The 13,691-nt window shown below is 35.6% G+C and overlaps 1 protein-coding gene and 2 long non-coding RNA genes across 12 annotated transcripts in view; all 3 read left to right on the top strand.

Annotated features, from left to right (window-relative positions):
- The window catches only part of phf11 (PHD finger protein 11), a 42,469-nt gene extending 28,813 nt beyond the window's left edge, over window positions 1-13,656 (top strand). For 5 of the 10 annotated variants that reach the window (XM_051958481.1, XM_051958483.1, XM_051958482.1 and 2 more), the window contains 9 exons: window positions 85-158; window positions 255-343; window positions 433-467; window positions 1,894-1,928; window positions 2,013-2,065; window positions 2,881-2,983; window positions 4,043-4,351; window positions 4,430-4,501; window positions 12,820-13,656. In XM_051958481.1, coding sequence (XP_051814441.1) covers window positions 85-158; window positions 255-343; window positions 433-467; window positions 1,894-1,928; window positions 2,013-2,065; window positions 2,881-2,983; window positions 4,043-4,351; window positions 4,430-4,501; window positions 12,820-12,896 — 847 coding nt within the window. In that variant the 3' untranslated portion in view covers window positions 12,897-13,656. The remainder of the gene's footprint in view (window positions 1-84; window positions 159-254; window positions 344-432; window positions 468-1,893; window positions 1,929-2,012; window positions 2,066-2,880; window positions 2,984-4,042; window positions 4,352-4,429; window positions 4,502-12,819) is intronic. The other 5 variants (XM_051958484.1, XM_051958478.1, XM_051958480.1 and 2 more) reach the window with 3 other exon arrangements.
- LOC127536995 (uncharacterized) lies at window positions 6,890-9,504 on the top strand. Its single transcript, XR_007946263.1, has 2 exons — window positions 6,890-7,928; window positions 8,643-9,504. It is a non-coding gene; the product is annotated as an uncharacterized LOC127536995 (long non-coding RNA).
- On the top strand, window positions 9,839-11,722 carry LOC127536998 (uncharacterized). Its single transcript, XR_007946266.1, has 2 exons — window positions 9,839-10,670; window positions 10,864-11,722. It is a non-coding gene; the product is annotated as an uncharacterized LOC127536998 (long non-coding RNA).
- Window positions 13,657-13,691: the final 35 nt, after the last annotated feature.

The following is a 13,691-nucleotide window of genomic DNA, read 5'->3' as shown; positions in this document are numbered from 1 at the left end:
GAAGTTTTCTTAAAATTGGTTGATTTCATAGGGAATGACCCATAACAGTTCCACTTGTTATGATGCCTGATCTTTTTGTTTCAGGCAGGAGGAGAGCCCCTCCAAACGTAGAACTGGAGACTGGAATGGGATGGTATCAGATGGTCCTTCAGATTCAGGTTGATCCTTTTGTAAAAACAGAAAATGTAACCTGTGTGAGTTAAGCTTTGTTTTGGTAACGTACTGATTCGTGTGATTCCCTTTTTTCCCGACAGATGAGAATGAAACTAACCCTGAAAGTGGAATGATCCCCCCTTTAGAGTCTGATTTAGATGAAAGTGCAAACAGTGTTCCAGAGGACCAGGTAAGTCTAATCTTTGATTGTTCCGCAGTATCATCATCATTAGAAGATGTTCAATAAGCTAATGTCCTTTCTTTCTCCCCTGGCTTTAGTTTCTGCATTTGCCAACCGTGACTCAGGCCATCAGGTACGATTTCCTGTTTTTTAACTGTAAAGTTTGAAATCCTTATCGTCATCTTAGGCTTTTATAGCTTCTGATGGGTATTTTCATTTTCCTTGGCATTTTATTGACATTAAACTTACTTATTAATTTATGACACGATATAATCTGTTGCCCCCAGTGGGAAATTAGTCTTGGATTCAAGTGATGCTCACATATAACAGTCTCAGTCATAAGTCATAACCCCCGATCATATGTACTGTTTATATTGCTCATATAGCATATTACGCCACCGTTCAAAAGTTTACAGTCACTTAGAAGTGTCCCTATTTTTGAAAGATAGCAGTTTTTTTTTTAACAAAGATAACATTAAATTAATCATAAATCCAGTCTAGACATTGTTAATGTGGTAAATGACTGGCACGTGATAAAAATGAGTTTTCAAAGAAAGCATGAAATTGTCTGGATGACAACTTTTGAACAGTAGTGTACGTCAGCTTTAACTAATATAGAGCAACTTTAACTCATTTTTGAGCAAGTCGAAATAATATAGAGCAACTTTAACTAATGATGTTAACTTTAGCTTATATAGGGCAACTTCAGTTCATTTAGAGCAACTGTAACTCATTTAGAGCAACTTTAATTCATGTACAGTACCGTTTAAAAGTTTAGGGTCATTTATAAATGTCCTTATTTTTGAAAGAAAATCTTTTTTTTCAATGAAGATGACATTAAATGAATCAGAATAACTGTCTAGACGTAGTTAATGTGGTAAATGACTATTGTAGCTGTAAACAGCTGATTTTTAATGGAATATCTCCATAGAGGTACAGAGGAACATTTCCAGCAACCATCACTCCTGTGTTCTAATGCTACATTGTGTTAGCTAATGGTGTTGAAAGGCTCATTGATGATTAGAAAACCCTTGTGCAGTTATGTTAGCACATGGATAAAAGTGGGAGTTACATAGAAAAACATGAAATTCTCTGGGTGACCCCAAACTTTTGAACTCTAGTGTATTGCTCATGTTATACAACCAATAGGATCCATTGCAGAACCCCGGCAGCCTCAATCGGTCAGTATTGTGTTTTTAAAACAGTTTAGTTTACATCTGGATCCTCTGCTCGAAGGTATGAGCTGATACACAACAAGGAGGCTATAAAATGTGTCGGACAACATTTTCTGTGTATGGGAGCAGACTGGTCATATATTGACCATGCAAACCAGTAAAAACAGGCCAGTATTGGTTTAATAAACAGCAAAAAAAAGAGGTGGAAAAGCCACAGCACTTGAGTCAAGGTTGTAAGTTATATCATCTGCATTTTACATCATATTCAGTTCGACACAAATTAAAACTTGACCACAGAATTTATTTATTTAATATCAGACACACCATCAACAATTAACATGTTCTTTGTTTTTTTGTTTTTTTTACGGTGTTCTCTCTTCGCAGAACAGACACTGAGGGCGCCACTGGATCCACCGCAGGTAAAAATCCACAGCAGATCCATTGTGTTTCCAGCTAAGACACGAGGCACAGTCGTTCTGTAAACACATCTGGTCCTTTTTCAGGAAATCAACAAGAGGAAGAAAGCAGAGATGAAAATAAAGATGACGACGAAACGGTAATGCAGTGAGTTTGTAGATATTGCCCCAGTACAGTGAGACATGTCCTCCCAATAGACTGTATATAAAGATGGACGTAGCATCTGGCTCCAGAATTGAAGCCAACCCGGAAGTGTCAAAAACTTGCAATATCACGCCGTCCGCTAGGGTTGGCTCCAAAAAGCTTTTTCTCCATAGACCCCCATTCATTTTTGGAAAAAATAAAATGTGATGGACTGATGTTCTACAGCTCAGGATTTTTCCCCGTTAGTTTTCATGGTCAAAATGAGAGATCAGGTGGCCGATCTTAAAATATATCAATACTGAATTTTAAATAAATCGTTAAAGTTGGCGGAGCCAGGGGGCGTGGCTATACCTGATAGACAGCAACAGAAGCCTGTGCGGTAAAATGTGGGCGGGATAAGAGAGTCCTCAGCCAATCCTGCCCCTAGTTGCTCTCCGGTCCAGTCTGTTTGATGACGCTTTTTACGTCACTGGCTCCAAAAAATCCAAAACAGCGACCAGGAAGTAGCAAAATCCGGGCTTCATTTTCTCGGCGTTGAAACGGTTAGTTCACGCCTGGTCCTCCCTTTAACATGTTAGACTCTACTAATCAACTTTGCATCTCATCTCATTTCTGGTTAGCCTCTCTGTGTGATAGGTACAACGTTTCTCCCCAACTTATGCCTAATCTGCCTCAGAAGGACATTTAATACCTGCTTTCTTTTTCTTTTTTTTTTTTAATACCTGCTTTCTATTTGCAGTTCATATATAGTGTATCTTAATCATCACCAGTTGAGCAGTGTTGTGATATGAGATGTTTGCTTCCTCTCAGGATGCTGAGTCAGAGAGTCTGCTGCTCCCTGTGCACGTCTGCTTTGAGTCTTTGCCATTGTCAGAGCTTTCCTGTCCGCCTGTATCACCACCACAAGCTGAAGGTATTTTAAAAGATACAGATGAGGTTTAGACGGTGTATGCCACTAAGTGTCTCTTACTGTGAATTTTGACTGGCTATAAAAGAAGATGAAAGTGTTAGCAAGAAATAAATCGTGAGCATGCAGACTTATTTTGTGACAGATAATACGGACATGCTCCTCTGGATCATGCCAGGTGGATGTTTGTGCGATGCTGAGCTGAAGCAGATTGATTTCTAGGTGTTTCAGTTGTGACTTGACAGCAAAATAGCGTTTAAAAGCATGAAGGAAGAAGGTTCTCTGGTGTTAATATGACAAACCAGCAGGTTTTTTTGGTTCTCTTCTTGTCTTTGTCTTGTTAATATCATCAGTTAATGCATTTACTCCCTTTATATGTTTTGTGTGATGTTTTACTGCAAAATAGCTGTTAGAATTAGTTTTCAGGCAGTTGCCAACACCATCGTAGTGACTAGAGATCAACATGCCCCTGAACTCCACCTAGCTGTGGAAGGTTTTCTCTTTACATGTAGAGTTCTTACTAGGGCTGGACCCGAATATCCCCAATATCCAAATATTCGTCCCCCATCCTCCCTGTCGGACGTTACGGGCGGAACGAATATTCGGATATTCGTCTTTAATAGGGCCCGAATATTCGGAGGCCAGAAACCACTATCAGGCCAGCCCTAGTTTTTACCTGTTTGCATCCCTGATATACAACCCCTGCAGCACACAGATATTCATGCAGCTAATGGAAAAAGTCTTCTGTAAAACTGTGCTCACTTTTAACTTTCCACATTATTGGATATATTAATTTAAATATGTGTAAGAAATGTGCTCAAACTGATTGAGGCAGTGCAGTGAGAAGGGTTAGTGCTGTAATAGGCATAAACTGATGGAAGACGGAAGATAAATCCACATGGCTGGACCTCTGAAGTAAATAAATTATATTAAACTCTCATTCATTAATATGAGAAAGGTGCAAGTTACATTAAATTTGTTAGCTACTCCAAATATAAATAGGAATTAAGTTAGTGAAATGTCGTAATACGCTGTGATAACACATGGAACTGTCTCTATTCTTAGAGTGCTCTTCTGTGCAGAGTCCTGTCCAACCCACCAGTGGACCCTCCGTCCCACAGCAGAGCTCCACAGCCCCTCCTCCATCAACTTTATCGTCTCCTCGGTCGTCTCCTTGCCCCAGCTCGTCCATTACCCCGGCTCCACCAGAAACTGCCTGTGTGTCCATTCTGTCCTCAGAGTCCGGCATCGACGCCACCAGCTTCTGGAAAAGCTGCAATGCAGCCGGGTGTACTCAGGCCATCTTTACTGATTTCATTCACGGTATGAATGAAATCTCCAGCAGAATCTTGTCAGACGAGGCCAGCCAGGAAGGTAACAGACAAGACATACTTCTAAGTTACATGTCAGACTCACCTTATTTAGGTTCTAAACCGTGTCTGATTTCCTCAGATTATGATCTTGCACTGTCAGTGATGGCCGTTTCTGGGAAACTGTCAGAGCTTGTGGCCAAACAGGAGGAAGGTAAAGTAAACAGTGTCACTGTAAGAATGGCATGTGTCACACACTTTAGAGTAATTTTACAATGCCACTTGTGGGAACTTTAGCATTCAGATAAAATGATGAAGACATATACACCAGGGCTTTTCCAAGTCTGACGCTGGACACTGCAGGTTTAGCTGAGATGCACAGATGACTATTACTGGATAGCCGATTGTTGCTCGATCTAAAATGCAGAGCTGAGCTGAACAAGGGACGTGCCTCTGCTTTAGAAGCTCAAACTGGGTTTTCTCTAACTTACTGAGGAGGTTTCATGTTTGCAATCTAAAAGGAAGCTAAACATTGCATGTTTTTAGATCATGCGATATGCAAGTATATTAAATGTTCAATTTTTAGATAAGACAATATACAGGTATAACTGACTGTGCCCTGTGCAGTCAACATTTTATGTCTAAAAGTAAAACACGTTGAAATAAACACAGAAGAGACGAGAAGAACACTCAGTTAGCGCAGTATTCTGCCAAGGCCGTTCATTCCCATGTATTTCATTGTCAGAAATGCAGCATATTTTTCTGGAAACACAGCATTTTTTATTAGTTATTGATGATCAAAAATCACAGCAACATAAAATGTGGCCATTTAATATAGATGTACCCACAAAAAAATTACCTTGTACTGAGCACAGGCGTGTGTTATACGTGTACATGTAGCAGGCGGCGGGAATTGATAGGAGTCAGAAACACCCCCACAATTTAATCAGTTGTTCCTTAGATCATTTACAACGGATTAGTCCTGATAAATGGAATCCTCAAATCTGTAAATATACTAATTCACTTTAAAAGATTAGCCTTTGCTTTCTACTACATAATTCTCTGTGCTCACTTTATAGCTCTGATTGTTATGTTGCATCATTATTTTCCCTCACATTGTAAATGTTTTGTGTCTTTGTATTCATTTTCTGTCAACGTGTGGTTGTCTTAAATCACTCTGTAATCATATAACATCTGTGGTCATTACATAGTAGTCTCTAGTAATAATAGTAGTAGTAGTAGTATTCATAGTAATAGTCTATGTACCTTTATTGAAGTTTTATAACTGTTCTCTGCAAACTCTGACCTTGTTAATGATTGTTTAATTTTTTCTTTGCAATGTTTGATTGTTGCTTTGTTTGCTTCTCTTTGTGGATGTTTGTCTCTCCATAGCAGTCTTCTGTCACCTCGGAGTTGTCATAAATCTATTTGTTGTTTTGTGACTATTTACAACTGTTTTGTGTTTCATTGTAGTTTTCAGCCTATTTTTTGTCATTTTCTCTCTCGTAGCAATTTTTTGTCTGTTTTGTGAATTTATGTCTCCTTCAAGTTCGTTTGTCTATTTTTGTAATTTTGCTTGTAATTGCAGTGATGTGTCTGATTTCAGTTGTTTTGAATCTGTTTGTAGTTGTTTTGTGTCTCTTTTTTATAATTTTGTTAACTATGGTGTTTTAGTGACATTTTGGACGACATACTAAACTATGACGTTTTGTTCCACATTTTGGATGACATACTAAACTATGACATTTTTTCACATTTTGGAAGACATACGAAAGAATAACATTTTTGTGACATTTTGTACGACATACTAAACTATGACGTTTTCGGTGTATTTTTCGACGACATACGAAACTATGACGTTTTTGTCAAATTTTGGACGACTTACGAAACTATGACGTTTTTGGTCCATATTTAGACGGCATACTAAACTATGACGTTTTTGGTCCAATTTTGGACGACATACTAAACTATGACGTTTTTGGTCTAATTTTGGACGACATACTAAACGATGACGTTTTTGTCCATTTTTAGACGACATACTAAACTATGACGTTTTTGTCCATTTTTGGACGACATACTAAAATATGATGTTTTTGTCAAATTTTGGACGACATACTAAACTATGATGTTTAAGATCCATTTTTGGACGACATACTAAACTATGACGTTTTTGTCCTTTTTTAGACGACATACTAAACTATGACGTTTTTGTCCTTTTTTAGACGACATACTAAACTATGATGTTTTTGCTAAATTTTGGACGACATGCTAAACTATGATGTTTTTGTCCATTGTTGGACGACATACTAAAATATGATGTTTTTGTCAAATTTTGGATGACATACTAAACTATGATGTTTAAGATCCATTTTTGGACGACATACTAAAATATGATGTTTTTGTCAAATTTTGGACGACATACTAAAATATGATGTTTTTGCCAAATTTTGGACGACATGCTAAACTATGACGTTTTTGATCCATTTTTAGACGACATACTAAACTATGACGTTTTTGATCCATTTTTGGATGACATGCTAAACTATGACGTTTTTGTCATATTTTGGACGACATACTAAACTATGATGTTTTTGGTCCATTTTTGGACGACATACTAAACTATGACGTTTTTGTCCATTTTTGGATGACATGCTAAACTATGACGTTTTTGGTCCATTTTGGATGACATGCTAAACTATGACGTTTTCGATCCATTTTTGGATGACATACTAAACTATGACATTTTTGGTCCATTTTTGGACGACATACTAAACTATGACGTTTTTGTCCATTTTTGGATGACATACTAAACTATGACATTTTTGGTCCATTTTTGGACGACATACTAAACTATGAAATTAAAGATCCATTTTTGGATGACATACTAAACTATGACGTTTTTGTCATATTTTGGACGACATACTAAACTATGACGTTTTTGGTCCATTTTTGGACGACATACTAAACTATGATGTTTTTGTCCATTTTTAGACGACATACTAAACTATGACGTTTTTGTCCATTTTTGGACGACATACTAAAATATGATGTTTTTGTCAAATTTTGGATGACATACTAAACTATGACGTTTAAGATCCATTTTTAGACGACATACTAAACTATGACGTATTTGATCCATTTTTGGATGACATGCTATGACATTTTTGGACGACATACTAAACTATGACATTTAAGATCCATTTTTGGACGACATACTAAACTATGACGTATTTGTCATATTTTGGACGACATACTAAACTATGACGTATTTGTCATATTTTGGACGACATACTAAACTATGACGTATTTGATCCATTTTTGGATGACATGCTATGACATTTTTGGACGACATACTAAACTATGAAATTAAAGATCCATTTTTGGATGACATACTAAACTATGACGTTTTTGTCATATTTTGGACGACATACTAAACTATGACGTTTTTGTCATATTTTGGACGACATACTAAACGATGATTTTTTTGGTCCATTTTTGGACGACATACTAAACTATGAAATTAAAGATCCATTTTTGGATGACATACTAAACTATGACGTTTTTGTCATATTTTGGACGACATACTAAACTTTGATGTTTTTGTCCATTTTTAGACGACATACTAAACTATGACGTTTTTGGTCCATTTTTGGACGACATACTAAACTATGACGTTTTTGTCATATTTTGGACGACATACTAAACTATGACGTTTTTGTCATATTTTGGACGACATACTAAACTATGACGTTTAAGATCCATTTTTAGACGACATACTAAACTATGATGTTTTTGTCATATTTTGGACGACATACTAAACTATGACGTTTTTGTCCATTTGTAGACGACATACTAAACTATGACGTTTTTGATCCATTTTTGGACGACATACTAAACTATGACGTTTAAGATCCATTTTTGGACGACATACTAAACTATGATGTTTTTGTCATATTTTGGACGACATACTAAACTATGATGTTTTTGTCATATTTTGGACGACATACTAAACTATGATGTTTTTGTCATATTTTGGACGACATGCTAAACTATGACGTTTTTGTCCATTTGTAGACGACATACTAAACTATGACGTTTTTGATCCATTTTTAGACGACATACTAAACTATGATGTTTTTGTCCATTTTTAGACGACATACTAAACTATGACGTTTTTGTCCATTTTTGGACGACATACTAAAATATGATGTTTTTGTCAAATTTTGGATGACATACTAAACTATGACGTTTAAGATCCATTTTTAGACGACATACTAAACTATGACGTATTTGATCCATTTTTGGATGACATGCTATGACATTTTTGGACGACATACTAAACTATGACATTTAAGATCCATTTTTGGACGACATACTAAACTATGACGTATTTGTCATATTTTGGACGACATACTAAACTATGACGTATTTGTCATATTTTGGACGACATACTAAACTATGACGTATTTGATCCATTTTTGGATGACATGCTATGACATTTTTGGACGACATACTAAACTATGAAATTAAAGATCCATTTTTGGATGACATACTAAACTATGACGTTTTTGTCATATTTTGGACGACATACTAAACTATGACGTTTTTGTCATATTTTGGACGACATACTAAACTATGACGTTTTTGTCATATTTTGGACGACATACTAAACGATGATTTTTTTGGTCCATTTTTGGACGACATACTAAACTATGAAATTAAAGATCCATTTTTGGATGACATACTAAACTATGACGTTTTTGTCATATTTTGGACGACATACTAAACTTTGATGTTTTTGTCCATTTTTAGACGACATACTAAACTATGACGTTTTTGGTCCATTTTTGGACGACATACTAAACTATGACGTTTTTGGTCCATTTTTGGACGACATACTAAACTATGACGTTTTTGTCATATTTTGGACGACATACTAAACTATGACGTTTTTGTCATATTTTGGACGACATACTAAACTATGACGTTTAAGATCCATTTTTAGACGACATACTAAACTATGATGTTTTTGTCATATTTTGGACGACATACTAAACTATGACGTTTTTGTCCATTTGTAGACGACATACTAAACTATGACGTTTTTGATCCATTTTTAGACGACATACTAAACTATGATGTTTTTGTCATATTTTGGACGACATACTAAACTATGACGTTTAAGATCCATTTTTGGACGACATACTAAACTATGACGTTTTTGGTCCATTTTTGGACGACATACTAAACTATGACGTTTTTGTCATATTTTGGACGACATACTAAACTATGACGTTTTTGTCATATTTTGGACGACATACTAAACTATGACGTTTAAGATCCATTTTTAGACGACATACTAAACTATGATGTTTTTGTCATATTTTGGACGACATACTAAACTATGACGTTTTTGTCCATTTGTAGACGACATACTAAACTATGACGTTTTTGATCCATTTTTGGACGACATACTAAACTATGACGTTTAAGATCCATTTTTGGACGACATACTAAACTATGATGTTTTTGTCATATTTTGGATGACATACTAAACTATGATGTTTTTGTCATATTTTGGACGACATACTAAACTATGATGTTTTTGTCATATTTTGGACGACATGCTAAACTATGACGTTTTTGTCCATTTGTAGACGACATACTAAACTATGACGTTTTTGATCCATTTTTAGACGACATACTAAACTATGATGTTTTTGTCCATTTTTAGACGACATACTAAACTATGACGTTTTTGTCCATTTTTGGACGACATACTAAAATATGATGTTTTTGTCAAATTTTGGATGACATACTAAACTATGACGTTTAAGATCCATTTTTAGACGACATACTAAACTATGACGTATTTGATCCATTTTTGGATGACATGCTATGACATTTTTGGACGACATACTAAACTATGACATTTAAGATCCATTTTTGGACGACATACTAAACTATGACGTATTTGTCATATTTTGGACGACATACTAAACTATGACGTATTTGTCATATTTTGGACGACATACTAAACTATGACGTATTTGATCCATTTTTGGATGACATGCTATGACATTTTTGGACGACATACTAAACTATGAAATTAAAGATCCATTTTTGGATGACATACTAAACTATGACGTTTTTGTCATATTTTGGACGACATACTAAACTATGACGTTTTTGTCATATTTTGGACGACATACTAAACTATGACGTTTTTGTCATATTTTGGACGACATACTAAACGATGATTTTTTTGGTCCATTTTTGGACGACATACTAAACTATGAAATTAAAGATCCATTTTTGGATGACATACTAAACTATGACGTTTTTGTCATATTTTGGACGACATACTAAACTTTGATGTTTTTGTCCATTTTTAGACGACATACTAAACTATGACGTTTTTGGTCCATTTTTGGACGACATACTAAACTATGACGTTTTTGGTCCATTTTTGGACGACATACTAAACTATGACGTTTTTGTCATATTTTGGACGACATACTAAACTATGACGTTTTTGTCATATTTTGGACGACATACTAAACTATGACGTTTAAGATCCATTTTTAGACGACATACTAAACTATGATGTTTTTGTCATATTTTGGACGACATACTAAACTATGACGTTTTTGTCCATTTGTAGACGACATACTAAACTATGACGTTTTTGATCCATTTTTAGACGACATACTAAACTATGATGTTTTTGTCATATTTTGGACGACATACTAAACTATGACGTTTAAGATCCATTTTTGGACGACATACTAAACTATGATGTTTTTGTCATATTTTGGACGACATACTAAACTATGATGTTTTTGTCATATTTTGGACGACATACTAAACTATGATGTTTTTGTCATATTTTGGACGACATGCTAAACTATGACGTTTTTGTCCATTTGTAGACGACATACTAAACTATGACGTTTTTGATCCATTTTTAGACGACATACTAAACTATGATGTTTTTGTCATATTTTGGACGACATACTAAACTATGACGTTTAAGATCCATTTTTGGACGACATACTAAACTATGATGTTTTTGTCAAATTTTGGACGACATGCTAAAATGTGACATATTTGTGACATTTTTAGACGACATACTAAACTATGATGTTTTTTGGTCACATTTGGGATGACATACTAAACTGTGACGTTTTTGAAATATTTTGGATGACTAAACTGTTTCTTGACATGACGATGACCCTGCCGAAAAGTCTGAAAATTCACATAAACAAAACGATTCCACGTTGTTGCTGTCTGGCAGTGGATGTGTCTAAACTTAGAAGCAGCTGCAATGGAGACAAGCTCCAACGGTTAAGAAAGTAGTGAAGGACGGACAGGTGAATTTGTGTTCAAAATCAGGCTGAAAGCTGACTGTAAATAAACGCTTTGCGAAAAACCAGGAGCTTCACCATTGTTTTTCTGAGGTTTGCTACATTCCCTGTACTAAAATTCAAAGTTTAACTTTATATCAGTGACTTTTAACCTTAAAGTTTTACCTGCTAGTAAAGAATGATCCTAAGCTGCTGATGGCACAAACTGTTCAAACAGCAGCAATGTATAATTATTCAACATGGCGTAACACTAAGACATTATGCTGGGGACACCGGTATCTTTCAGTGAATTGTAATAATGAACCATTTAGATGTTGTACACCACCTCGGCATTTCATATTTACAGTGGCAGGTGTCCAAATGAATTGTTAATAGCTGATGAGAAGTGGTGGCATTAAACTACAGCGAGATGCAGGAAACATAGTAGAACAGCAGCAGCACCATGAGCCACTACAAGAACAGTAGGATACAACAAACAGTTGCTGATATTAGTGCTGTTGCTGATCAAAAGAAGTTCATATTCAATATGTTAAGTGACAGATAAATAACAATGACCTTCAGCCTTTGTTTGAATACAGTCAAAGACAGAATTAAGCCATTTGTCTACTCTTTCCATCTGTAGTGCAAGAGTCTAGTTTAAATGTTTTCTCCTCAGCAACAGCAGAGAACTTTGTTTCTGCACAGTCCTGCATCGACTCTTATTTTGCGACACTTCATGCAAATGGGATGAGCTGCAGCTGGGACTCATTTTAATCTATTGTCTCAATACCTCATTTAATTGAAAAACTGCAATGACAAATGCTTTTGTGGTCACGAAGGTTAATTCATTCTGGGCTTAGTTAGCGTCCCCCCATAATCTGGCTAAATATAAATACAGCTCCGGCAAAGTGCCTTTCACCGCCATCAGTAACGATTTGAGTGCTCTGCTTTTGTGTGCAATCATGCAGCAAAATGAAAACCATTTCAGGAGTAAACAAAAATCTGTTTGAAATCTCTTTCTATGTAGAAGTTATTGCTTCCTAATTGTGTTAACAGAAGAGCAAGTGGAGTTAACCATTTTTGACGTCGAACTTTTTAAGGTATATTAGGTCTGTGAGTACAACATTCAACATTGTTTGTTTTAGTATAATTATGCTTTCTAAATGTCACCTCACTGTGGTTACAGAGTTACAAAGGAAACGGATCGAACTGCAAAAAGCAGCGGCAGCAATGAAAGATGTCGTCTCAGCGCTGAGGAAATGAGTCTACGAGCAGCTACCGTAAGAATGTGGACATCTGATAGAGTTATTCTTGTTTTTTAATCTGGAAGTCCCAGTAGTTATTTCCACTTTGTCATATTTTTATTTTTTAATGCTTTATGAAAGTGGTATATTTATATTTTTATTGATGATTCTGTAAAAGTCATGACAGTTGGACAAAACTGTACAGATATCTAGCGAGCCTCGTGGAAAACAGATTTAATTTTAAAAAACCTAAAATGTGAAGAATTATCCAACGTTGAGCAAAACCAAGTTGCATGTTTGAGTTCCTCCAGTATACAGTAGGTTCCATTATGAAGCCATTTCATTCAACAACAGATGTTAAAGCTGTGAAACTTCACGGTATTCCACTCCTGTTTGGCAACTGAAAATGTACTATAGAATGCAGACTGTGATTCTATAGTCATCGGATCTGAACCTCCTTGATCATCTCTGGAAATATTTGAACTAATCCATAATGAGACCTTGAATGATTTGGAAAAGTAAAGTTGAAATAATGAGAAGAATTTGATGAACTGAGCAAGATGTGGTTGAAGATGTTGCCAAACAGTCGGAGTTACGTATCCTTTGTGATGTATCATGAAAGAAACTTTTTTGTCATGTTGCAGTCACGTTCTATATTTCATACGCTACGGTCTGTTTTCAGTAAAGATTAATTTTTACTTTCTGGTTACCTCACGCAAAAACAAACCTCTGTTGTGTTACTGTTCTGTAAAACTCAATTATACCTTCTCTGATGTTTACTAATGTGTTAAAACTCATCTTTTCCTTTTTTGGG

This window comes from Acanthochromis polyacanthus, chromosome 14 (assembly GCF_021347895.1).
Source record: "Acanthochromis polyacanthus isolate Apoly-LR-REF ecotype Palm Island chromosome 14, KAUST_Apoly_ChrSc, whole genome shotgun sequence".
Taxonomy (NCBI): Eukaryota; Metazoa; Chordata; class Actinopteri; family Pomacentridae; genus Acanthochromis; species Acanthochromis polyacanthus.
This window is presented reverse-complemented; position numbering and strand designations above follow the sequence as displayed.